A 27,624-nucleotide genomic window follows, 5' to 3' on the forward strand; every position below is an offset into this window, starting at 1 on the left:
AACACAGCAGATGCCTCGTGCCTATTTATGGGTAGTGTTGCCCAAGTGGAGGGGGGTCTAACAGTGGCAATTCAAGTTCATTAGTTCTGCTTCCTTAGGAACAGATAAGTCGGTCTGTTGCTTTTAAGAGGAACTCAATTATGTTAATTAGGTATCAAGAGAAAGCCCTTCATCTTCAGAGAGCTGCAGTGGTAAGAAGAGCAGTGCTTTGCAAGCACCTGCTCCACCTCTGTCCTGAGTCACCTTCAGCCAAGGCCTTTCATTAGGTGGCAACAAGCATGTCCTCACATAACACTGCATCAATATGCCATTTGCTCTTCATTACAGTGGAGTCAGCACATGTGAGCAGAGTCATTTTTAATCTGTCCCTTCCATCCCCGACTCTGCTGCCAGACAGGTCAAGCTGTAATTGTCTTTCAAAGACTTAAGGGTGAGCCTTTGGGAACTGGATTTTAGGGCAGTGGGTGGAATCCCTCCATTAACCTCCCTCTGTACAAAGCACACCTGGCTATTGGGAGACGTGGCACCAGGTCCTGGGGCTGGAGCAAGTCCTGCAATTAAGGATGAGTGGCTGGGGATGACACACATCAGCCAAGCTGTGGTGCTGCAGGGGAGTCAGGCTCAAGGCAGGGACAAGGGGAAAGCTGCAGAGCAAGTCCTTATTGCCACTTTGATCAAAGGACTGGGCTCTGAGCAAAGCTATTGCTCATCCAGGCACTCCCTCCGAGGCTCTGAAGCTGTGGACGTGCAAGCGCGGTCGGTGTGATGGACACGTAGCAGCTCCAGAGCATCCAGCACTGCAACTCAGCAAGTTGTGGAGCTGAGGCAGAGCAAAAATCTGCAGGGTGATATTTCCTCTCCTGCCAGGGATTTCTAGGCAGCTGGGAACAGGGACTAACACCAGTGGAGGTGGGGGAAGGCAGGCAAACCAGCTACTGGAGTAAAAAGGGACACCGATTCAGTGTGTGCACACACCAAGTGTGGTGCAAAGGGTATTTTTTAAAAAAAAAAAAGTCTACAAAAAATTTAAACTGCCATAAAAATCAAACTGCAGCCAAAGGTGGAACTCCAGGGCCAAAGCCTCCCTGACTTTGTATTTTGCTTGCACTGTTCTCCCAAACACTGGCTGAATATTTAATTCGGCCTCTTCCCCTCACTCATGCGGCCTCACAGAGGAAGAGGAGAGTGGGCAGGTTGGAGGCAATTCCAGGAACATGTTGTTCTTCTCTCCTCATGCTGCCAGCACTCACTTTGTGCTGGAAAAAGCCTATGAAACACAGGAGAGGAGAGGTGAGGTACAGGGCTTCTGAAACACCCCCTCAGATGTGCTCGGGAGTTATCTCCGCACTAAACCACAAAATCATTTTTAAAAGCCTACAAAAGGCTGGGTTGAGATCCCTAAAGTGGAAGCAAGGCCACAGAGAGGGGTTGGGGCAGGCTGAAGACAAGGAGTGAACCATTTTACCCCTTACTGGTCCTGGCCCACTTCTGTTAAAACCCCAGTTAGGATGGGGGGAACCTTGAACTGCAGAGAACAGGCTGCTGGGTTTGGGGCTTTGCTTACGGGAGGCTGGAAAGCAGTTGGGGTCAAAGCAGCAGATAGGTGGGTGCTAAATGTGGTTTAGAGGTCTTTGCTGAAATAGTCACAGTGTCCTGGAGCCTTTTAGGATCAGGTTAGCACAGCCAAAAGAAACTCTTCTTCTCCCACAGGCCCACAGAATGAATTCTGCTGAGAGGAGTCTGCAGAAACACTTGCAGAGGGATTTTGATCTCACTACAGGACAGTATTTTGGTACAACCCTGGGTTTTTTACCCCTGATGAGTGTCATGGGACACTTATCCCATCCATCCCATCCACCTCAGACCTTCCTGCATCCCCTGAGCTGCTCCAGAAGCCCTCCCTGAGCCTCAGAACCCAGTCACATGAAGGAGAGATGAGGGATGAGGTAGAAAGAGTCACTAAGTGGAAACTTTTTATTGAAAGAACCTGACGGCCTAAAACAAAAGTTGGAGCAGTAGAAAGTGCTGAAGAACAAACATGGGCAAGAGGTTAAAATCCCTGTGAAGGCACCCTAAGAGTGAGGCATTGCAGGCTATGGGGAACAGTGGGAATGAACAGGGCGGGAGAGCTCCTGTACCTCCCACAGGAGTGGCCCACCCTTATTAAAGTGCTTATTTTTTATAAGGTGGCCTGGTCCTGTCCCCTGGGACTCACAGGCACGAACCCTTCGTGCCAAGCTGCCAGACAGCACAAATGAAAGCTTCAAGCTGAACATGAAGGGGCAGCCTGCTCTTTGGAGCCATTCCCAAAATAACGCCATCAGCATCAGAGAGAAGAACACTTAAAGCCTTGCCTGGACACATGTCTAAAAATCTCCAAAAATAGCTCCTGCTTCCCCTTTGAAAAACACTGTGGTTTCTAAAGCCTCACAGGAACTCTGGTTCTGCTCAGAGAAGCCACAAAACAAGCAAGCAGCCCAGAGCTGATCTCTGAGCACATCTGGACTGGCCGAGATCAGCCTTACAGAGGAGGAAAAAAATAAAGATTTTCAACAGCATGTGTCAAATCCAGGGACCTTTATTTCTCTGGAATGGAAAGAATTTGCCAGCCTGGACAAAAAAAAAAAAATTGCAGGCGGCGATTGTACATTCTTTCAAATTAAAAAAAAAAAAAAAAAAGAACACACACACACACACATAAGAGTTTGGCTCCATAAATTTCTGTCATAAGAAACAACTTTGAATTGTACACCAAGCTTTTTACAAAGCATCCATGTTAAGATGTTTTACCGTGCTCTATCACATTCTCGGCCATTTATACAGAATACGCCATACCAAATGCTACATCAGCTTAAGACATTTTTAAAAATTAGTATTAAAAAGATACAAAGGCATCTTGGCTTTCATTTGGGTTTTTTTTTATTAAGACGTGGGAGTTTTTTTCTTTGTTTTCCTAAGGAAGTCACTAAAAAAATATAATAACTTAATTCATACGGACAAGATTGGTTAAAAATCCAGCCTTGCTTGCTTGGCAGCCTTCTGAGCTCGTACCTCTGTTGCTTCCATTAGTCTATGAGCAGGTTGTGGGTGTCCTGTGGGGTCTCTCCTGCCCTCCAGATCTGTCCAGCCTCTCAGTTCCCAGTTTTCTTCAGAGTTCTCACTGTGACCAGGAAATATTCCTGGCCAAGCGCTAAAAGCGACCTTCAGCCAAACAGGGGGGTTCAATCTGGGCCGATTTCACATGGGTTTAGCCCTTTGTCTTTTGCCTCTTTGTACATCCTTTGGAAGTCTTTGAAACGAGGGGCACAGCCTAACCTGGCCTCCCCAAAGTGCATACGTCCCGTGAAAAGGAAATCTCCGTCTCCTGGCTTCACCCCACACTCCAGCAAGGTCTTTATTTGTCCTCTCCAGTTCCCACTCTCCCCTGTCAGCTGAAAGACTTTGCTCTTCTGCCTGTACAGTTTGTTGACACCAACATGAATGATGGATTCCTGCTCTTCTGCCTCGTTCGTTACGTTTTGAATGGAGCCTCTGATCACTGGAAACAGAGAAAATATTTAAGGATTAATTACTCTGGAAAACCCGCATCCAAACTCAGCCCTGTGCAACCAGGGGGACTGACTTCACCACGGAAGCCCCAGTTTTGGTCCTTTGTTATTTTTAGAGTCAAGATTATCCAGTAACCTCCAGTATATATTTGCATTTGTTATAGTTTATATTTGTAACCTGTCCAGCAAAGGGCACCCATATATATTAAATATAAACACAGAAATAAACACATTAGAAAAACAGCATTAATCATGATGAAGAGTTCCAACAATAAGATATAAGCTGAATGCTCCCTCACAACTTACTTTCTGTTCTCCAACCATCACAGATACCAGCTAATATTATTTTCCCCTTTAAAAAGGGAAGCACAGACAATTATTGAAACTTTTGGTCTTTTGTCAGCAGTCAACCAACACTGTAGGGCAGTAAGTAAAGGCCTCTCCTAGATGCACCCAAGTCCTTGAACTTCTACTTTTATTGTGGTTGCTGGGTCCCTCTGTCCACCCTGGGGAAGTGCCAGCTGGGCAGATGGTAGATGGTTTTGAGGTCCTTCAAACCACGTCCTCCTCCCTCTTCCATGCACTCCCTTAGACCACATTTACTGCCAGTGCAGGTTGCCAAGGGTAAGGAGGTGTCCACTGGTGTTTATGGACGTCACATTGGCATCAGGGGGAAGCAACAACTCACCAAAATCACTAGTGCAGACAGCCAAGAGAACCTCTGTGTCGCTGCATGGTCGGCAGGGAGCTGGAGAGGAAGGGTCAGAATTAGCAAAGGACTAGACAATAGTAAATAAATAAGCCCAATTAACCAAAAATGTGGCAACCCACACACCCACCCCACAGAGACAAGCAGTTTAAAGGCCTGTAAGACATCGATACCACTACAAGAAGTGGGGGCTGACTCTAAAGTCCCCATGAGGTTTCTGTACCTAGGCAGGAACATGGTTCTCTTTACCAATCCTGCTGGGATATATTGTGTAGCAAACACCCCACACACTCGCTGTGCTTATGCAAAATATATTTTGATACTGGGTGCATTTGCAGGGTGCTCTGCTGTAAATTCAGCATTCTCAAAAGCTTAATGTAAGATTGTGTGAGTTTTATATTCTGATGGCAAAGCTTCTCTCTTATTGTTTCTATCCAGTGTTGTTGGGCTATTTCACAGCCATTTAGTCATCACCACATCAAAGATCCAGGAGGTTACAGAGTGGGGGAGGCAAAGAGGGGAGGAAAAAACCCCAATGCATGTGTTGGAGGGCGTTGAGGCAAAGCGGAAACTCGAGCCCAATATCTGTTCGATATCTGTTCGAGCTCAAGCAGCACAAAGACCATTTCCTGTACTGCTGGAAACATTTGGATATCTGCACTAATCTAATCAATGCAAGAATGTGGCTCCTCTTTGTACTCAGCCAGATATTTCTGAGGAGAAGGTGCTGTAGTTGCAATACAGATGTTTCTATAATACCCTGTTGAGTTCAGGAATTTGCTTACTATCAAGGTCTGCCCTGCCTGGGGATGCTCAGTGAGCCTGTCCACGGTGGCACAAGGATCAGAGCCCTTGTCTGTCACTTGGTGTCATCTCAACACATCAGTCAGAAAAATGGAGACCCTGGATCAGCACAGGCACAGAACTACAGCAAAGCAGGGCTTCCACTGGAGATGAGGCGAAGCCCTGGAGCTGCAGCTGATTCCATCACACATTCCACCATCAAACCCCAAACTGAAGCTACCCCACTTCTCCCCACCCCTAAAAAAAAAATCAGGTTTTGAACCTCAACATCTGAAAACACTTAGTTACCAGATTCCCAAAATTGTCACGCCCGTCCTCTCATCCCCACCTGCTTCCCAGAGAAGTTTATCCACTGCCCTAAGAAGTAGATTTAAACTTGTCTACACAACGTGCAGCTGGTGCCTCTGATGCTCCTCTGTCAGCACAAGCCACTCTAACATAAGACATGGCAAATCTCTTATTTTTTCCAAGGTCCCAGGAAAGCAGTGATCCAGAAAGAAGGATTATTGAACCAAATCCACCAGATTTGCTCCAGTCAGATGATTAATACACAGTGTAACACGCTGTTTAATAGGATTAAAGGGAATGTAAAATGCACATTTCTGGGCAGGGGTATTTGAAGGAATAATTCAAGGAGGTTAAAAAGCTCCAAAAAAATGACAAGGAACAGGCAAAATAGTATCTGGATCAATTGGCATTTCTGTTTTGTCTGAATGCCTTCAGGGCCCTTAGAAACAAGGTCAGCCTTTCCTGTCCTTCTTTCCCCACAAACCATTTCAGCTCTCTTTTTTGGAAACATTCAGTATAATGAGAAATGCAGAACCAGGTGAAGCCTGGACCTAAATGGAGCACCAGAATAAATTCAGGCTAAATATATTTTAACTTTTAGACTCAAAGAGATTTTGATCAGTGGTGAGACCGAATGTCCGACAGAGAAAATTTTACTAGAATAACAGAATCATTTAGGTCGGAAAAGACCTCTAAACTCATCGAGTCCAACCACTAACCCAGCACCACTGTGCTCACCACTAAACCATGTCCACAAGCGCCACATCCACACGTAATTTGAACACTTCCAGGAATGGTGATTCCACCAGTTCTCTGGGCAAGTTTTAGTGTATTAATCACGAAACATCCTACTATGGAGTTGTTTCATTCATGGCACCGACCAAATCCATCCAGGGGAAATGTCCCTCTTCCCCAGCCTCCCTCTGTCCAAATCAAGACCTGACTGAGATTAATCAAATGGAGGGAATCTGCAAACCTGTGTGAATCTTACAGCATTTCCACATGGATAGAAGCTCCAAAACAAAGCACAGCTGACAGACATCTTCAAAATCCAGTTGGATTTCAGATATTTTGCTCTGTGAAGACCTAATAATAAAAAGGCATCTCAGCCTTTTTAAGTCTGAGTGAAAACAGTCTTGGTTTAGACCAGACATCTCTGTAGTTCATCCAACCCCGTTGGAAAATTGAAAACACCAAGATGACTAAGGCACTTCTGTTCTCCAAAGGAGAGCAACACAAGCAACAGCATAAAAGATGAAAAACAGAATACTTTAAAAGTGGTTCCTTCCATTTAAATAGACTGACACTGTAATAAATCAAATGAACAAATCTCCATGTATACACAGAATCAAATCCTTGTAATTGTGGACCCTAGGCAAAATCCTGCAGCCTTTTAAATGCAAGAGGAAATTAAAAGTGCTCGGCATTGCTCACACTAGAACATTGCTTAAAACCTGCTTCAGATCCAGCTGACTCACAGCAGTGTGGTGGCATGTGAGCTGCTTTAACAACCATTTTCCACCACCCATCACTGCAACACCAGACAGATGAAGACCAGAAATCCTCTTCTGTGGAACAACTCCCACATCTGCATTCACAGAGTATCAAATAGATCTCGCAAGTGGCAAAAACAAGGTATGCAAGCACAGATGGAAAGCGAGTCCTGAAGCGAGTCCTGAAGGATTACTGCCGAGGTAAATGGACCATTAAAAAGCAAATAACATCCACTGGCTACAATCAAAGCTTCATTCCTATCCAGGCTCATAAAAGAAACAAAATCCTTAGGAGGTGGCAATGCCTACACTTTCTTTTGAATCCCAGCCAGGAAGGAGTCTGTGTGTTTATGGCACAAGTTTGGGACTTGAGCAGCAGTTTCAGCTCATTCCCTCTGGATCGGGCAGCAGGTGCTTCCCTCCATCCGTGGGTCAAAACAACACACACACCTCAGGCTAGAATGGGAAGCTTCCTTATAACTAAAAAAAGAAAACCAGGAAAAGCCCTTCAGTCGTGCACAGCAGGTGAAGATGCTCATTTTCTGGGGAAACGGGCCCGGTTACTAAACAAGGCGGCTGTGTTTGTGTTTGCCCAATCCCGACTCCCCGAGGACATCTCGAGGGCTGCCCAGGTTCTCGCGTCCAAAAGCAAGTCTATGAACTTGCAACAACAACAATATCAACGTCAGCTGCTCTAATTCCTTTTAACTCGATAAGCCAAAGAGCCTTAATTCATACAGCAGCAGGGGAAGGAGGGGGGGAAAAAGAGAGAGAGAGAAAAGCAACATTTTATTGAAGCCCTCTAAAGCCCAGATGCCTATAACTCAACTCCACCACCGGTGGCATAAAGCCTGCATTGTGCACGTCGGCTGCCGACTCTCCTGGGAATGCCTTTGATGGATTTTGACAGTATCCTGACCTGAAGTAACCTGAGGCAGCCCTCTCCCTCCACCCCCCCAGTCCAGTGCCTCCAAAGGCCTCTCTATTCACCTCCCCGCAGAGGGAGATGTAATTACATCATTCCTCACAAGCCAGCAGTCATGTCCCAGCTGCTTTGAGCGATTTGCCCTCTGAACCTGATGTTACTGAGGACTACGTGGTGGTGCTAACAATAGACCGCACTTGTTGGCCAACAGCTTTGTCAAACACTTTGCTGGTCCTCTCTTGGACCTCTCCTCAGGGAGGCAGAAACACTCAGGAAGAGAGAGGGACCTGCCCTGAGGAGGTGCCATGAGCCCCAGGTGGTGCCCAGCTCAGCCAGCATCAGAGTTGGGGTGTCCAGAAAGGGTTTTCTCCAATACTGGGGATGGATTTAAGCGCACCTTTAGTGCTGCAGTTTAGCACAGATCTCTGCCTCGAGCACGGTGGGTGGTGTTGCTGTCCTGTCTCAGCTCACACACACAGCTCCAGTCCTTCCTCCTTTGGTTTGTGACATCCGCACGCAACCCTCCTTTCCTTGGAGAGGAGGAGGTGGGGTTATGGAAGGGCCATCGCTGTGGTTTAGGATGACAGCTCCCTGCAGGACACATCCAACCGAGACGTGCTGGCTCTGGCTGCAGGCGTCACAGAAACCACATGAAGGGGCCTGATCCTCTTTTGAAACATTTGTGTTTCAACAGCCACCCATGGGTCTGACTGACCTCACCTTACCCCTAAACCAGCTTCCAACCCATAAGCAAGAAGCCTCCTCTGCCTGTCCTAATTTTCTCAATGCGTTCCACAACCTCATATCTCTCAAGAACACCAGATGAGCCAGGCTGCAGGTCCCTGCACACTGTCCCAAAACTCCTCTTAGTGAGCCCAAAAGCCCTTCTCCACCCGCTGTCCCCGGTTGGGCTGTGCTGAACATCCACCCCCCGCGCCGGCAGCGAGCACAGGAAGAGAAGACACCCTTTAAGCAGAAGTGAAAATGTTTAACACAAAGCAATTGCAGAAAACCGCTGCACCGAGGAATACCCTTCGGTTTGGTGAAGGAGAGGGTGCCTGCGGTGCGGTGGAGGTGTGGATGGTGGGGGAGGGAAACACTGAGCTCTTTATCTGAGCTTCCAGTTGCCGGTGGCACACATCACCCACACGCTGGTACTTCTGAATAACCCTTTGAAGAGCAATCAGACCTTTTAAGTACCAAAAGCCACAGAGGAGGCCCAGGCAGGGTTGAAGCTTGTTTTCTGTTAGTTCTAGGCTTAAATCTTTTGGTTAAAACAAGTAGCCTTTTCTCTTCAAGACATTCAGATGGGTCTTGTTGCAGCCCGGGTTGATTTAAGCCAAGCCAGCCTGTACTGCAGCACCTCCAGTACTGGTGTGGGGTCCCAGCCACATCTCTTGGATGGAAGTTCAGACTGACATCAGCATTAGTTCATACGGAACAAAGAAACCCACCCACATCTTTCAAATTCTTGCTGGCAGCTCTCTAATTGGCACCTCTTGCTGGCAGCACCCTACTGGAAAGGGCATCATAGGATGAGTCTCCTTCCTGGAAACACACAGTACAGACTTCTGAGAGCAGATTATAAAAATAGACGTGTGGTTTCTCCAGTGATGGTTGGTTTCTCCATCATTTCTCTGAGTCCTAAGCAGAAATGACTATGTCTCAACTGATTACTGGACCAGTGATTTATCTGGGAGACAAGAGTTTAAGGGCAAACATCATATGAGCAAGAAAAAAAAGTAAATCTTGCCCTGATCCTACTTTAACTAATTATAAAGTGGAATAAATCCTTGTAATTATTTCTTCCTAGGTATGCCTGGGCTTCCTCTCTGAAGAAGCAACATTTCTTCCAAGAAACAAACCTCTCGCAGCTTATATCCCAAACAAAAAGACCTGCTGCTTTGCAGTGGAGGTGGGCAAGAATCTGACAACCACTCTGGCTTACCAGGCTGTGACTAGTCTTCTCCTTTCTAGATACACCTCGACTTTCCTCACCCCCTCAGAAAGCTCTTCCTGAGCAAGCCAAAACAACACTCAACCTCAAAACCCTCACAACCCCCGCACCGAAACACCACCCAAACTACATCAGTGCATCTGCACTGTCAGTGCCTCTCATACTGAAGATGAAGTGCTGGCTGGGAGCTGAGGCCAGCAGAGCTGCACCCAGCACACCTGCATCTCACACAATACCTGCAGTCCCAGAGAGGGAAAGTGGGCCCAGATGACACTGAGCATCTCCACAGCTGGGCTGGAAGTTACTGACACGCCGTCACAACACACAGAGGAGCTCTCTCATCACTCTTTGGTTTTACAAGGTTTTCCTGTCTTCGGATGGGGTAGGATTACAGGGCTTTCTGCAAGCACTGCACTTTTTCCAGCGTGTCAGTAGGAAAACGTCCAGTGAGGGAGCAAACAGGAGAGTTGGGCTTGTGCTGCTCCCAGTCCTCTGGATCAATAAGTGTCAGAATTCCACAGAATCATGAACAGCTTGGGCTGGAAGGGACCTTAAAGATTATTTGGTTCCATCCCCTGCCAGGAACAGGGACATTTTCCAGGTTGCTCCAAGCCCCATCCAACCTGGCCTTGGACACTTCCAGGGATGGGGCAGCCACAGCTTCTCCGGGCAACCTGTGTCAGGGCCTTACCACCCTCCAAGTAAAACATTTCTTCCTAACATCTAATCTAAATCTTCCCTCTTTTAGCATAAAACCATATCCCCTTGTCCTGTCTGCTCACATAAAAACTCGCTCCCCTTGTTTTTATAAGCCCTCTTTAAGTGCTGGAAGGCTGCAATGAGAGATTGTGCTTCTTCAAAGAATAGAAGGTTAATGTTATAAATTACATACTGAGAGAGTTTAGCGGTCCTCTAAAAGCAGAAGTGTCCTTCCCCATATTTGCTAGAAAGTTAATTCGAGCCCCTGTGCTGAGCAGAAGAGGCAGCTCCGAACAAGGACCATGAGCACAGACACAGAACTCAAAGATTCCCTTCTACAGCCACAACACAGCCTAGATTTGGTACAGATGGACTGAGCAGCTGGACCAAGATCATGGTGCTACAATGGACATCCTCCCCTCGCCCCTCCACGTGCAGAAGGGATATTGGTGGTTTTACCTCTTCACAAAAGGAAGTGTCAACTCCCATTCCTTGCCTTAGCTCGTTTCTAACACTCAGTTCAACTTGCATTTATGTATAAGTTTCCAGAAGTAACTTGAAAATAGAGACACTGGCCAAGAACAATTTAAACCTGCAACTAAATTTAATGAAATGCAGACTTTCGTAGGCTGTGGCATAGACTGTGCCAAGACAATTTAGTTAATACCACTTCCTTCCTGCAAAGAAAGAACAAAAAAAGCATACTGTGAACCTCACCATTAGGCATGTGATGACCTTTGTGTTCTGAGAAATGTTAAGACAAGAGACCATAAACCAGAAATTTATCTTTTCACAGAAATGTCTTCCAAGAGGGTATTTAAGTCCTTAAGTACCAAAGATGGACTATTTGTGTAAACAATGTGAGGAAGAGATTTGGTACTAGGCAAGCTCCATTTGCAATGGCTTTCGAATTGAAACTTGGCTCAGCAGCTACAGAGCACATAAGGATCCTTTGGGATTGCAGAGCTGATGCCTTTTTGCTGTTCCAAGATGCAGCACCCATTCTAACAAATGAGCTGAAAGGTCAGCTAGAAACACGAACAGCCATTTGTTTAAAATTTAAAACAAAACGGGGGAGGGGGGAAAGGAATGAAAACTCCACATAGCAGTTTTTATTCAAGCAGCATTAGCCATTATTCAACTCTACCTCCAGGTCCATGCATAAGTAGCATCAACCCAGGAGAAAAGATGTGACAGGGCTTCAAGACACTCCTTTCTGTCCCATCTCCTCCTTCTCCATGGCAAACCCCAGAGCTGGGGTGAGCAGCAGTGACTGGATCAGTGCCAGCTCCCAGCCCAGCTCCTACTCTTACCCATTGCATCACAGCTCTGTAAAAACCCTCTGTTACAGTCAAATCTGCAATGTGTTGTGTCCAAAAAGCCTCACTCAGCAGATCAGATGCCCAGTTAAATTCCTCTCTCTGCACTGCAGCAGCAGAGCCCAGCAAAGGAGAAGTGTCTCTGCAACTGCACCAGCCCCTGTTCCTGTGCCAGCAGCACGTGGGCACATCTGCCACTCCTTTGCTTTCCCTCTCTCCCTCCCTAACTGCAGTTAAAGGGAAAAGCTGGCAGCAAGGTAACTGCTGGGAATGTCTCCTGCTGGTCATGCACCAAACACCACTATAAAGCCATAAAAAAGTAGCTCTATTTGTTTATCTCACAGAAAATACCTCTCTCCTTCCTCAAACCTACCAGTGCTGCCCAAGGGGGATTAGGAATGGGAAACATGAGGACAGACAAATTGCTGGAAGTCAGAGGTGCCTCCAGATGGTTGAGGGGCTCCTCTAATCCTCTCTGACCAGCAGAAGAGGGGCTGGGGCAGGATCTCGCTCCCTGTCACCCCAGGAGAACCTGCCAGCACAGGCAGTATCAGCATCGCACCCCTGAGCTGCCCATCCACCTCTCCACAGCACAGCACCAAAGCAAATGTTCTACTGACTCAGAACCCACAGAGATTTATGGCTTGGCTCATCCCCTCCTAAAATACACTCCAAAAATATTTCTTCTTTCTTCTAAAGAAAATGTCATTCCAAAGCCTCGTAAAATCGCACACGAGTCAGAAAACATAAAGTTATAAGGAAAATTTTTGATGTCCTGTTTGGCTTTGTCTCCGACAGCTAACACAGCACTCAGCTGAGATGTCATGAAGTGCTTGTGAGGCAGAAAATGAAAATGTGAGGTGTTTTTTACTCTCATGCCCTGGGGAAACGGTGCAGCCAAGCACTTCCCTCTGCCCCTGCCAGGGGTTTAGGAGAGGCTGGAGCCAGCACCTACTGCCAGGCTGGAATCCTGCCAGGAACACAAAGCCTTCCCTCCCTCCCTCCCCTTCGGTTCGGTCCACTAATGACTTCTATGGAGCAGGGGAATAGAATTAAGTAACAAGTGGCTGGTTAAAGTTAAACCCTGAGAGTGGAGTAATGACAGATCAAAGATTAAGTGTCTTTAAAAAAAAAAAAAAAAAAGAGAAAGAAATAAAAAGAAGGAAAAAACAGTGTATATGCATTCAGATCCACACAGGTCTTTCTCCTTCCTGTTTCTAGAAATCAAATTCTTTTTGGTATGTGGGAGAGCTCTGAAGGAACAAGGCCAGGTTTCATTATAGAACCATGTTTATTTGATCAGGCTATTTTTGAGAAGGGCTGTGGAAGGGCTACACCTCACACAGCCAGAGCCTAGATGTTGTAAGGTTGTTCAGTTAACCTATAAAAAAGTTACTTCAGGTCTCCCATTTGTAACAGAAAAAGCTTTACAATATATCACCTTTTCATACTTAACAGCACACAGTTCTTGGTCATATTAAGAGCATTCACCTGTTCTACATAAGAACTTGTTTTTTCTCCTAAGTTTCACACATCCACTTGCAGATAGATGAAGCTGGTGTAAGGCCACTGACAGTTCTGCTGGGGCAGAGGTGTATCCTGTACAAACAGGATGGTCTGGGTGGATGTTGATGCCATGGAAAGCCAGGCCAGGCTCCATGTGCACATCCCAGCACTAAGGATCACCACAAGACTCCCAGGGCTTCAATACAGAAAATCAGAGTTTATGCCCGTTGCAGGACTCAAATCCCATACAGGAGTCAGAGGGTGCCCATCCAACCCACACCAAAAAATCCTCCCACAGATCTGAACCAGCAGCACAGCTGAACTGGCCGAGGCTGTGTGTCACACAGCAGCAGCTTCTTAACACCAAGCATTAAACCTCCACCACAGCTTTAGGTCCAGAGTGTCTTCCAAGTATCTGTGCAGTATTACAGTGAATATTTTCTGGCTTCTAGCACAGGTTAAGGTGAAAGAGGTTTTCAGTCCTGCAAATCAAGACCCCAAGACAGGAAAGCTTTGGCCCATGTTTCAATAAGTGGGAAGAGGAATGCACTTCCCCCGCCCTCCCATCCATCCCTTCTTTAGCTACAGCCTCAGGAATTAGCAAACTAAACAGTTTTGCAGAGCAAGCACAGAGCATTATTAAAGACTGCCAAGCAACTCTGCAGGACTGCAGCTCTGTTTGTGGGACCATCTTCGGCGGTACAGAAAGGTCAGAGCCGAGGGAGCCCCAGCTGCCCGGACAATACACCTGACTGCTTATTGCTTTTGACTGCCCACTGAGTTGAGAAATAAGCTAACGGCATTCGTGGCCAGTCTAGCAAAAATAAGCTATTTTCTTCCCCCTCTCCCCTGCAGCTGTGTATTTATCACTGCAGCCCCATTGTCACCTCCTCTGCCCACTGCAAAACCAGCTCCTGTGCTGGCGACATCAAAGGACGAGCAGGGGCAGAGGAGATGCTGGCAAAGCCAGTGTCTTGGGGGAAGGAGAGATTAAATTAGGGCAACCCTTCAATTTTGTTGGTTTTTTTAAGGTGAAGACTTCCCAGTCTAATATTTTCACCTTAGTGAGTCTCAGGTCCCTAAAACACCACCCTTGCTCGATTTAGGACAAGGTAAGGGGGTGTGCATTCCCCGAGCATCAGAACTGCACTTTGAAACCACTTCACACAGGAAGAAACTCTAAAACTTTGCTCTCAAACTCTCCCACCCAGTCAATCATTCACTGCAAACCTGACCACTTCAGGCACATGAATAATTGGAGCAGGTTTCCAGCTTCTCAAAATTAATCCCACTCCAGGCAGTGTAACACAGCAGCCGGCCTGATGCAGTTAGATGCTGACCCATGACATCCAGTTCAGTGATATGCCCTGAAAAACTAGCTTTAACTGTGCTTTTTCAGATACATATAGGATTAGGGAATGCTGTTTATACTTTTGTAGTTACTTTGCACCAAGTTTTGTATCATCTTTTACTATGGCAAAGAGAAAGTTACTGTGGCAGAGCCCCCTGAAAAAAACAGTTTGGAAATAAAGTATCTTGAACTAGGAGTGTCAGAAGGGTCCCTTATAAGGCAGATAATTAAAAGTGTATTTTGAACAACTGCATTAAAGGCTGTTTTCCAATGTTTTTCTCTTAAAACTTGCTGCTGATCTTTTAGAGAGAGAGAAAAGGCAACTAGATCACCCACCTTTAGGTGCACCAGTGAGCCTCCCTGAGCTGCCACCCAGCAAGGTGTGCTCAGGCTTATAGACAGATCCCTCAGCTTTGCTCTGCTGCTCGTTGTGCATTTCACCAGCAAACCACAATGGGAGGAGTGTGGTATCAACCTGTTCTGTGCAAATCATAGACTCACAGGATGGTTTGGGTTGGAAGGCACTTTAAACCATCTAGTTCCAGCCCTCCTAACACTGCTTAACCCTGAGAGGTATGAGAGTTTTATCCTCTGTGGAAAACAAGGGAAAAAAAACATACAAAGCGAGCAAGATGGGGTGTGTTAGAATAAACCCCCCTGCCAACCCCACAGCACCCAGGGGTGCTCCCACCCTGCCACATACTGCGGTGCCAACATCTCAGATGGTCACAGTGACTCAAGCAGAACCTGTGCTAAGCATAAAGGTCACGGGCACTTTCAGTTTAAGTGTTCCAAGTGCCCCTTTCCATCACCTCTCCTGCCCACGGCAGCAACAAGCACAGCGGGCACCGACCGCGCCTTCCTCCTTGCGGTTCCCTCCAGGAACCAGGAGGTTTCCACTCTGACAAGAAGTGAAAAACACACCAGTGTGAGGGTATAACACTGGCACAGGCTGCCCAGAGCGGTGGTGGACGCCCTAACCCTGGACAGATTCAAAGCCAGCTTGGCTGGGACTCTGAGCAACCTGGTCTAGTGAAAGATGTCCCTGATAAATTGCAGGGGTTTGGACTGGATGGTCTTTAAAGGTCTCTTACAATCCAAACCATTCTGTGATTCTATGAGCTGCTGATTCAGGTTACAATGCTCAGCAGCACATTCAGCCTCCAAGAAAGAAAATAAAAAATAAATAAAGTGGATATTTGGGAGCAACCGGAGGAAAGCGGGAGATTAGGATCCTACGAGCTGGGATGACAAAAGAGCTCTCTCTGGGAGGGTCCCTGCAGAGATACAACAGATTGGTGCTCCACCTCTGCCAAACCCACACTGCAATAAAGATCAAAAGTTAAGAGGGGTGCTTCAAAAACCCATTTGTTAGCAGAAACACTGGCATAGCCCAAATACTTATGAGCTTTCTGAATTTCCAGTCTGTTTTCTCAGGCCAGTGAATTAACAGCATACAGGAAATAGCTGAATACTGTTAATTACTTAACTGGATTTATCCAGTTTTGCGTTGTTTTTCAGATACCCACCCGAGTGCTGTACCTCCTACCTATTAATATTCTCAGACAGGTACCCAGCATTAATAAAGAAAATATATAAAAGAGCTACTAAAGCTGCACTAAGGCAGTAGATGCCATCAAGATAAAGGGACATTTTTGTTAAAGTTTGACTTCTTTGCTACACAAAAGCGGGTGGGTAATGAAAGGGCTTTGAATTTACCTCCTGAGCTCTAACAACTAAATTACAGACAGCCCCATGAGTGCAAGGGGGAAAGCAAACTACACAGCTTACACAAAGCTGGATCCAGAGCTTGATGCAACACTCTTGAAACACAGACTTTAGGTAACAAAATAAAGGTCCTTTGGTGGGACAGGGGAAGAGGATTCACCTTCCCCTCCAAAACCTTTGGTCAAACCTACAGATTCTTGTTTCACAGTAGCTGAGCAGAAGCTAAAGGACTGAAAAAGCAAATGATTCTCAAGGGACCTTCACACTTCCCACGGGAGTTTAATCCAAGCAGCCTGCTGTGCTGCAAGGCAGACCTGGACCTGGCATATGCTCCACTACAGCTGAGAAGCTCGTGTGGGTCATCACCTTCAGGAAACTTCTAGGAACTATAATGGCCAAACAACACTTTTGCCAAAACCTCCGTCTACTTGCCAGTATAGCAGAGACTCCGAGTATTTTCTTCCAGCTCAAGCAGAAAAGATCAGAATCAACAGAATTCAACAACTTAAACAGGTTCTGCTGATTCTCAAGTGGCCTCAGGCCAAAATGTCACAGTGCCTCAGTTCTTCAGTTGGGCAAACACCTTCAGAGCCTGGCTGCTTAATGGACCATCAGTGTGGATGGCAGTGATACAGGGGTGCAACCCAAAACCTCAGGTGAAAACAAAAGCACCTTCAGTCACCCATCACTTTGGGTATCAAGAGGAGAACACGCCCGTCAAGATGCCTGAATTGTCAAGGTGACCCTTCTTAGGGACTACTCCCACAGATGGTGACAAGCCCTGCTTGCCTTTGATCCTCTTTCCAGCTTAAGAAACAACCCTCCAGAAATGTGCTTTTCTGATTGCTACTATCACAGTAAAAAGCTTCCCACACCAAATGTCAGCAATCTGAATTAAAACCTCTCAGGATATTACAAATACTTCCTACAGCCAGGGAATCTTAAGAAAATGTGGTAAGGCAGAATCAGAGCCATGAAAAGGGTTAAACCACCAAGATCTGGAAAACTGTAAGACTGCCCTGTGTCATTCAACCTTCCCAAGAAAAGGGAAAGGCCAATTCAGAACCTGCTGAATTATTTGCTAGACTCTGATTAAGTGGGAAAGAATGGCTGTAAACTAATAAAACTTGAGGTTTTCTAATTAAACCACAGGCACCCTGCCAAGCATTGTTGATTTGTTGATGCACCCTGCAATGTCAGGACTCCGAGGACACAACAGGTCATTAAAGTATTAAACAGATGACTTACACCCTTTAATCAGAGCTGGGATGCCAGGTTAGGAAGAGAGAGTAAACTCAAGGGCAGAGTACAACAATTATCACCAGGAAACAAACACAGCATTTAGGGAAAGTGGGGAGAAGTTGTTAGCAAGTAGTTATTGCACAAGGAAAGGGCTGGATTACTGAGCCCCACACCTGGGTCTTTTATGATAGTCATCTCCCCACTCTGCAGTCACAAGAAAATAATGCAGTATTTGTGATTTTCAGTCCTTTGCCACCAGATGAAGCACTGCAGCTTCCTCTGCCCAGCACATCTCAGCCCCCACCTACAACAGCATCTCACATCCTCCTCATCTCTTCACACCTACTGCCAGCTCTGCTGAACTCTGTCAAACTGCAACTGAGACAGGAGCAGCCTCATTTTTCCAGCGTGCAGCAGCCAAGAAAACACCTTAAGCTATGTTTGTGACCAAGGGACAGAGGTAATGTTAGAGAGAAATACAGGACCTTAAACCCAGTTTTCAACTCCTTTAAGGTCAGCACTTGCCTCTGCCTTGAGCCTCCTCTCTGATAAATCTCCGGTGATTTCAGTGAATTGATTGTAAACTTCCCCTCCAAATGAACAGCTCTGTAAAGGGCATTTCTTCCGAGGTTTCACAGAAAAACTAGAAGCAGCTCCAGAAGAAAGCAGGTCCACGAACTGCAAAGAGCCTCAAATATATTGCTCTGTGGAAGCCTCACAAGGCAGCAATTTGGCAGTTTCCCCAGACATATAGATATTTATAGGAGAATAAAAGTGCTCATCTAAATGAGTAGTGGAAAGAGTCATGTATGGCATTTGCATCGTGTTTTCAACCCCCCACAGCCCCTCCTCAGAGTTTGGGGATCCAAAAAAAGGCAAGAGAAATAATTTAAAATACAATAGAGATCCCCAGTTTGCCCTGAAGGCTCTGCTGATGAACTATTAAAAAGCTTCTTCTGGCCAAACAAGACAGTCAGAGCATGGAGCAGATTCCCTACCACATTGTTTCATAAGACAGCACTGAAATTCAACCAGTGTCTGTTACAGCCGAAAATACAGCAGTCACCAAAAAAGTGATTTAATGTGCCTATCAAAGAGGAGGGCTGTAATTGGATTCAGTCCTCAGTCAGACTTCTGAAAGTCTCTGAAAGACACTCCCATTAGCTTTAAAAACCTCCAAGATTTTATGTGGAAAGAAGAGCACTCAGTTCTGAATACACAGCAGTGTGTGCTGGCGTGTGCTGGTAAAGGATGTCAGCAGCAAATCCTCTTGATGTTAGCAAAAGTCAGGAGAAACCCTGTGTGCAGACTAAACCCAGCAGTGACAAGCAGTGTTTCTCTCATATCATTTACTATATGCAAAAGCAATTTCAATTTTTTGCAGAAAAAAAGAAGTATGACTTTTCTTGGTAAATTTGAGTCACTTCTCACTAGCCTGCCCATGTCCCCATCCTCACAGCCTGTCAAAGAAAGAAGCACTGAATCTGAGAACATTCTCCAAATAACTGATTAAAGAACGTTTTTAATGTCTCCTGCAATGGAATTTTACTACATAGCTGACATTCTGCAGAGCATATTCATCTTTGCATAAATGATCTTACTGGGAAAGTAGCTCTGCAGAGATACCCCACTTCGTGTGATGTAGAAGCAGAGCAGAACCCTCGATAACAAGCTACTACTTGTGAACACGGCAAAAGTGAAGACATTACTTAAAATTTGGAATATTTGTGTTTATCTTTTTCTGTTTTAATGGCAAAGCCGCCACCTATCAGTTGCTGGGGTTACTGCATCGGCCCTGCCCTCAGTCCGGCTGAGCCTAGAACTGCTCATCTCAGTCCAGCGCAAAAATAAAGCCCCATCCATGCTGTCGTGACAACATCCAAACACTGGCAGGGCGGCGGGTCTGCACAAATACACAAACACCCGAAGCCAGAGTCCTGCTGTGGAAGGGAGCCAGGGGAGGGGAGAGGATGGGACCAGTTCTGCAATCACTTATCCCAGAGAAGGATGAGGGATGCAGAGCCTGGGAGATAGAGCTGCACTTTAATTAACCACCCCACCGCTTATCAAGCAGCATCTGGGGCAAAGCATCAGCACCACAGAACCTGCCCAGCCTACAAACTGGGGCTGCTCAGCCTGGCTCACCGAGGGTTTGGCCCTGGGCTGAGTCATCCCAAGTGTGCTGTGAGGACTCTTCTCCCCCTCCACTCTTTTGAGACAGGGCAGCCCCCGTTTCAAAGGAGAAATCATCTGGTTGCCACAAATCTGGTTCCCCACTTAAAATACCTAAACCTTGAAACCTGTGTAGTCATTTGAGACAAACTACCCTAAATGTGCTATTCCTCAGGCTATTCTGGGAATCTCCCCTCCTTGGTTTCGGGGATAAAAGCTAGAGGCAATTCTGAATGGGTGAGATGCACGAACCAGATACCAGCTATCTAAAGGGAATTCCCCCTTCTCCCTGTCATCCTCCACAAATGCCCCAATTGATCAGCACAATTAGGTCACACTTAGAGCCATTGCTCCCAAATGCTATTTAGTATCAGACTTTACAGGCTAGTAAGCTCTTTCAGTTGGTCCACTCCTCCTACCTATAAGCCATAAATAAAACTCCTCCCTACAAAACTTGCTTTTCATAATGGTAGAGAGAAGACATTGGCCCTGTAAAAGTATTGTCATGGTGTTGAAGTGCCATGGCACAGTAATGCTCAGGAGAGTGCAATAAACAGAGCTGAGGAAGGAACACACCATTTTCCTTGTTTAAAAAAAAAAAAAGAAAAAGCAATAATTAGGTCAGCAAGTAGCACTAGTTGCAAAGGGGAAAAAAAAACCTCCCAGAAAAGGAGTTCCTCCTTGTTTAAATGTTTATTATTCAAAACATGCAGCGGGGTCTTAAAAACTGAGTTAAAAAGTAGTTAGAAAAGTGTTACAGCAAGGCTGGGAAGCCCAGTTCACGCTGGAGTTCAGTGTAGGGCAAAGCCAGCTCCTGTGACTCACCCCATGCCTGCAAGGGGAAAATCCTTCACATTGTAGCCCTCAGCAAATTATTGCAATTCAGCCTATGCTACCAGCCCCCCCAAAAAAACAACAAAACAAAAACAAACAAACAAAAAAATCAAGTCTTCCTCAACAGCCTGTTTATAAAACATGTCCTTAAAAGCACAGGAAGCTCAGCCCCGACCACTCTCCCACTCGCTCACTCTGCCATCTGTTCTGCATCCAAGGCAGCGTGTGGAACTATGACCAATGCCCCGGAACTCACCAGAAGCTGTGTGCAAATCAGCTGCTATCCCCTTGCTCATCAATTCGTACTGGAAGCCTGTGATCTTCCTGCTAATGTCCTGCTGGGGAGTGGCCTCCACAAACAGGCCCCCCTGGTCGTAGCCAAAGCAATACACTCTGCTGGGACTGCGGTCTCCGTCTCGGACCAAGAGTTTCAGTTCTCCAGTTTTTTCCAAATAAATATTTGCTCCTGCAGAGTCCTTGAAGGGCTTTATGCAAACAGTCAAATGTTTGTAAGAGGCAGGTGAAATATTGGGTCGCAGGTTGACTATGAGTGCTCCCGTGGGATACATCCACTCTATGGACCCTTCGGAACAGCGGAGGTAGACCTGTTCAACATCCTTCCTGTGAGACTCGTGAGTTAAGCCACTGGGGGAAGAAAGAAAGAGAAAGTTAGAGAAATGACAGAGCCAGCAACGTGATTGTCATAACCTCAAACCTTCAAAGACCCACATCAACAAACGCAGGAAGCCCAGGACAGCACCGAGTGTTGGCTCATCCAGCTCAGCAACGCAGGTCTCTTGCAACACTTCAGTTTTATTGTTATGGGACAACTTCAAATCATCTCCCAAAAGAATAAGTCCAACCACTAGTAATAGGCTTCAGAATTAAATAGGATATAAGCACATGATCAAAAGCAATGAAATTACTACAGCCTCAGTTACTGCCCATCAGCTGAGCTGGGTTAAATGACTCGGTGCATACCAACAAAACACATACACCCCAAATCCTTCCTGGTGGTGGCTCAAACCAGCGCCTTCTCCAGCTTCACAGATCAGACTCCACCTTTTTCCAAGTACTTTGTTCCCCTTCCAAGTCTATATTCCCAATGGATCTGAAACTGGGAGGGATGCCAAGCTCACCCTGTGAACTGCAGCAAAGCAATGCTCTGTGTGTTACTGATACCCTGTGGCCCAGCTGGGCAGCCCCAAACTCCAAACTGGGAGGTCAGGAGAAAAGACACTGCAGTCCCCAGCGATAGCTGGGGAAGCACTGAACTGTGCTGCTTTCTTTGGTAGGTACTTGTTCCCCCATTACTTCCCAATCTGAGGTTTATCTTATCACTTTACTGTCCAGCCCTGATGGGCTACAAGCAGACACACAGCTATGGGTGTTCAGCAAAACAGGGAATATGTGGCCATTTACTACCACTGGGACACAGGGCCACCATCAGTCCCAGCACCATGGGCAAAAATTAACACCCCAACAGCCATTTCACAGAGACCACAGAGATGGGACAGGAGAGCAACACAGGGGTCTCAGGGCCAGCTGCTGGTGAAAGGAGAGCAAACTGTGGGCAAGCAGGATGACTAATAAATCCCCATGGCTTGCTTGCCCACAGCCTAAGCTGAGGGCAGCTCTAAACAACCCTTGCTGCCCGTCACTGATGCTGGACCAACCCCGCCAGTTCTTTACCTGACGTGACTCAAAGCACTGGCACTGCAGGCACTCCAGTCACAAGAGCAAGTTGTGGGAAGCAAGTTTACTGGCTGCAGTATTTGGGCCACTAGGCAAAAATCCTTTGGTCCCAGTCCCTGTCCTGTCACAAACCTATAAAGTGAGTATGAGCAAACCACTTCACCACCAAGCTTGTTTCTCCTCCTACGCTGTGTACCCAGTTCTCAAACATAAGCATCTCATATTCTGTGCCTATAGAGCACTACCCAAAACCAGACTCTTCATCACAGCTCATGGGTCTGCTTTGCAGGACTTTGGGAAGCTTCACAACATTCCCACTTGTAGGCAGATGAATCAAGACGGGGGGGAAAAAATGATTAAAAAGGATTAAGTGACTCGTCTGAGGTTACACAGGAAACCTGTGGCAAAAAACATATTTTAGTGTAGTGCAAGTGATGACATCAAGTTCTGGTTCCTCAACAGAAACGTCCAAATACACAGTTCCTCATCCCAAAGATATATTCAGGTGCTGAACAGGTTTTAAATTCAAGTCGGCATTTAGAAACTAACTAGAAGCAATGTGTAAAAGGGAAAAAAAAACAACATATGGTTTGCATTTACTTGTTGACGTGACTCATTATTGTGAGTGTTGGTGTGACCCACTTGATAGAGGTTACATGAGGAAGCTCAGAAAGAAAAAAGTCATATTTAATAACAATAGAGCCTTCAAACATGTGCTTTTGAATAATCTTGAAAGCCACATCAAGAACACAGATGAGGAGGAAAGAGGGACGAGTTTTTAACCTTTAGTCTCTTGCCCTCAAATTCAGTAGTACTTAACACATTCAGGAAACTTAACTTGCAATGGGATATTTCAAGTTGACTGTAAATCCACATCTGGTCCACAAAATCAGTTTTCAGCACAGCACACACATGATGCCACTCAACAGAAAACACAGAAGTCTGTTTATGTGCAAGCTGTGAATAAGTAAAATTAAACAGTGTAAAGCTTACCCCTCAGCAAAGGGGCAGAAAGTTACCCTCACACATCAAGACACCAAAAGAAGCTGCAGAGGTTTTGCAGGACTTATACTGGCACATTCCAGCCTGAGTGCTTAAACAGAAGGAAGATACCAGGGGCAAAACTCTGAACTCATGCAGTGAAACTGCTGTTGCAAGTGATCCCAACAACACTGAGGCAGTGAATTTCTGCCAGAGGAAAAAAAAAAAAGCCTTAGCATTAATTTTGTTCAAACGTTCACGCTGTTCAAACAAAAAACAGGGTGGACTCTGAAATTATCTTCTGAAAGCCAATTATATCCCACAGGCAAGAGTGATGCCATTAGACAGATACATCAAGCACAAGTACCTGTACACATTAAGCCTTATAATAAAGGATGACTCAAAACTTAAGCAGATTTCAAAATACATGTTCACATTGCTTAACAGCAACCACCATCATCCAGTAAAACCCGTCGCTTTGCTTTGAGTCAAAATGACAGGTCACCACACAGGGATGGTTTAACACCAGGTTTAGTTCTCACTAGACAGGCGTCACACACACCATGTCCATACAGTAATGGAGGTCCAGGAGCCTTTTTTTTTCACCCCCAAACTCATTTGAGTTTTGTTTTTTGGTTTTTAGAGTACATGGCAAGGAGACAAGGCAGCTGTTTCATGGTTGCAGTGATGGATGAGCCATCCATCACCCCTTTTAAATCTCTGCTGTTTGTTGGGACTTACTTAACAAGCACTAGTTCCTCATACCAATCCATGAGGACATCCTGAATCACTGCATCTGTCTCCTCACTCATCTCCCTTTCTGGCTTCAGCCACCCCTTATGTTTGCCCTGAAAGACCTGTTACTGCTGCAGAGCTGTTATGCTACAATGTGCAACAGGTGTCATTTAAATTAAAAAAGCTATTTATTTATTTATTTATTCTATCACAGATGTGCTGAAGAGCCCTAAAAGTACCCATGTCCTCCCTGCACACCGCAGCGAATGAAGGGAACTTTTGATCCTAACTTGGAGTTTTTAATTAAAGATGACAACCTAGAGAGCACCCAGAATTCCTCAGAGCATCCACCAGTACCAAGGGCAAGATCAATGGACACAAAGCAGCCACATCAGAGCTGAATTCTCTCTCTACAGCCTAAAGTCAAACACACCAGCCCAGCTTATTCTCAGTCTGTCACTGAACCACTTTTGCCCAAAGCATCAAGAGGTCATTGCAGCACAAAACCCTGAACTTACAGCAGAAGTAATAACCAGACACACGGCACAGAGAGGTTTCTGCTTTCTCCTGGACAAAGCTTTCCTGGAAGCTCTCTGCCAAGCTATTTATTAAGATGCTGCTGTGGCCTGTTGAGTGCACTTAAATTGCAGGTGTCAAGCTGTGCATTGCATCAGATTTCCCTGGAAGCATGAGGGAGAGCTATAGGAATCCTAGTGAAGCTCTTCATCCTGCTCAGGGGTATAAGCTCATCACTTTTCCATAAGTTAATGAGGAAAAAAATATATATCTAGAATATTCTGTTTCTAAGATTGTTTCTTCTAATATAGACTTATACATAAAGGTGAGAAAAGGCCTTCAGGTTTACTGTAGGAGATGACATGACTCTCAAATCCACCAGCACAAGACAACCTAGGACTTCAACGTGTCCTAGGTTTTGGCATTCACAGCATTTTCCAACACTTAAGGTAAAAAGCATCACAACTTCAAAATATTACATTCCATACAAAAAAAAAATCCTTTCTAACCCACATAGCTATTAGTATCCACACAAATATTTAATTAGATGGTATTTACTGGTACAGCAAATCACTTTCTTTCCTTCTTAGCTGCTACTCTTTTAGGAGGAAGCAGATGCTATTTAATGGCCTTAGGACTGCCAGCATTTCTAACAACACCTGTTTGCTACCAGTAGGGCCAAAGTCAGCCTGGGTTACTTTATCCCCTCCCAAGACTCCAATCCACCTGGACTCTGGAACTCTCTCACACAAGTGAAACCATCCAGGCTGAACTGTGCTCTCTTCCTTCTCTGCACTTCCAACAGCATCATCATGAAGCCGTCACCACCTTGGCTCACGAGAGCAACAGGTGAGTAAATCCGAGCTTGCATTGCCAGTTCACCCAAACTCAGCTACAGAAAATGAGATTTCACTTTGCCCCCACCCCAAGCATCACCTCCTTAGTGGATACTCAAGTCATTGCTTATTCCAGCCCTGCTCAGGTGACAGGAGTGGTCACTGCTTGCTCTAAGAGAACAGGACAAAAGTAAGAGCCAAACAGGACAGGATTTCAGGGGTTTGTCGCTATTCTTTTAAAAAATATGCTCCGGTACTTGTGGTATGATCCAGGTAAGTACCTGCAGCTGGGATGCTCAGGGATGAAAGCAGGCACAGGGTTTTTTGGTTGGTTGGGTTTTTTTGGTGGGGGGAGGCTGGTAAAGCAAAATGATACAATTAGGATTTTACCACAGAACGAAAACGTTCGGTCTCTATCAAACACACTTGCCTTCAAGTAGATTCACTGCAATTAACTACGCATCAGTTGTCAAGAAAAGTCCAGGAAAAAAGTAAAATATCAAGCATAAGCATGTTTAAGACAGTGACAGATAAGAAATTATGATGTTGAAAGTCAGTCCAGCTGTTTCCCCACTCCACATTGTCCCTACTCGAAAATACCCTACTGATACAAGTCGGTCAAACTTTTATGCTACAGAAAGTCAGATTTAAGCAGCATATTAGAATTGAACCGTTTCATTCTTCAAGTAAGTCTGACCCGGCAACACTTGCTGGTTGAGCAGAGTCGCTTTCTTAAACCTATGAAGAGTGGAGAAGGTCACAGACCCAACCACACACGTTAAACATATTACAAGCAATTAAAGCAAAGATAATTTGGGAGATAAACACTTGAGAACTGGAGAGGTTTCTCAACCGGTGCAATTAGAATAAATCAGGAGCGCGGCCGCTGTGCCAGCCCCCGCTCCCGGGGCTCATCATCATCATCTCCGCGGGACGAGCGCCCGGGAGCAGGGAGGGACCCCCGGGGGCTACGGCGCGAAGTGCGGGACGCGAAGGGAAGGGAGTAGATGGGATGGGGGCCAGCAGGAGCTCCGGGGAGGGCCGCCCCGGCTGCGGCGGGAGCGCTCCGCAGGTGCACCCATCGCGGGCAGAGCGGAGCCGGGGCTGCCCGAGCGGCCGGAGCCGGCCCTGCCCCGCGCCTGCCGCCTCCGCCGGGCGCTGGGGCCGCGGGGAAGATGGTCGCGGGGAGAGAAACTTCTTTGCTGCGGACTTGGCACCGCCTTCCCCCTCCCAGCCCCTCCATCCCGCCGCCGGGCCGAGGGGAGCCTAGTCCGCCCCGGCCCCTCCATCCCGCCGCTGGGAGCCCATGCCGCCCCAGCCCCTCCATCCCTCCCCCGGGAGGGTCCGGCTGCCCGCCGGGGAGGAGGCAGAGCCGCCCCCAGCCCTCTCTCCGCCGTGTGCCGCTCCCTCCCCCGAGCCCCGGGCGGGCACCGCAGCCCCTGCGCGCTCCGCAGCGGGAGGGTCCCCCTTTTGTGCTCGGCACCAACTTCTTCCCCCGGCGGGGGCGGCGATGGCCGCGGCATCCCCCGCTCCCCGCTGGGCTCCCTCCTCACCTCCCCTTCCAGTTGCACAGGTCGCTGGAGTACTGAGCCGCGGCGCCGCCGCCCAGCAGCAGCCGCAGCCCCAGGAGCAGCGGCAGGAGCGCGGCGAGCGGGGCGCTCCGCATGGTCCCCCCGGCCCGGAGCGATCGCGGGGTGCAGGCGGCGGGGAGCGATGGGCGCAGCGCCCGGGGCTCGCCTACATGGTTGGGGAGCGCGGCTACCCCATGCCCGGCTCCCGCATCCCGGCGCGGCGCCTGCTCCGCTCTGCAGCTCGCACCCGCTGGCTGCGGGCTCCCAGCTGAGGGGCGGGAGCGGCCCGGCCGAGCGCCGGCTCCTCCTCCCCCGTGCTCCCCCCGCCGCTCCTCCTCCTCCTCCGGCACTTGCTGCGCCGGCAAAACGCGGCGCCGGATCGGGAAGCGCCGCCGCCCCCGGGCACGGCCCGTCCAGGGCTCGCCCCTTCGCCCCCCTGTAGGTGCCCGAAAGGGAGACCCCGCTCCGCTCCTGCCCTGCCTGGGCCCTCCCGGGCTGCCCGGGGAAGAGGTGATGCCCCGTGGTACCAAAGGGTTTCGTTTGGTTGGGAAAGTCACTGAGACGCGTCCTCTGCGCTGGGGGAGGCCGTGGGTGCCCGCAGTGACCCGCATCCAGTCCCGGGGTGGATCCGTGAGTGTCCCCAGTGACACACATCCATCCCGTGGGGGGCACCCGGGGGTGCCCGCAGTGACCTGCTGCCTGTCCCTGGGGTGCA

General features: G+C 47.3%; 1 protein-coding gene across 1 annotated transcript; it reads right to left on the bottom strand.

The window, feature by feature from the left end:
• Positions 1 to 2,562: 2,562 nt before the first annotated feature.
• Positions 2,563 to 27,163, bottom strand: METRNL (meteorin like, glial cell differentiation regulator). Its single transcript, XM_017834865.1, has 4 exons — positions 26,892 to 27,163; positions 20,832 to 21,220; positions 4,237 to 4,296; positions 2,563 to 3,538 (listed from the first exon to the last, which is right to left on the bottom strand). Exons 1-4 carry the CDS (start codon positions 27,002 to 27,004, stop codon positions 3,222 to 3,224), a joined length of 879 nt encoding a protein of 292 aa, XP_017690354.1. The 5' UTR covers positions 27,005 to 27,163; the 3' UTR covers positions 2,563 to 3,221.
• Positions 27,164 to 27,624: the final 461 nt, after the last annotated feature.

Source organism: Lepidothrix coronata, unplaced genomic scaffold (genome assembly GCF_001604755.1).
Source record: "Lepidothrix coronata isolate B3197 unplaced genomic scaffold, Lepidothrix_coronata-1.0 Scaffold242, whole genome shotgun sequence".
Lineage (NCBI taxonomy): Eukaryota > Metazoa > Chordata > Aves > Passeriformes > Pipridae > Lepidothrix > Lepidothrix coronata.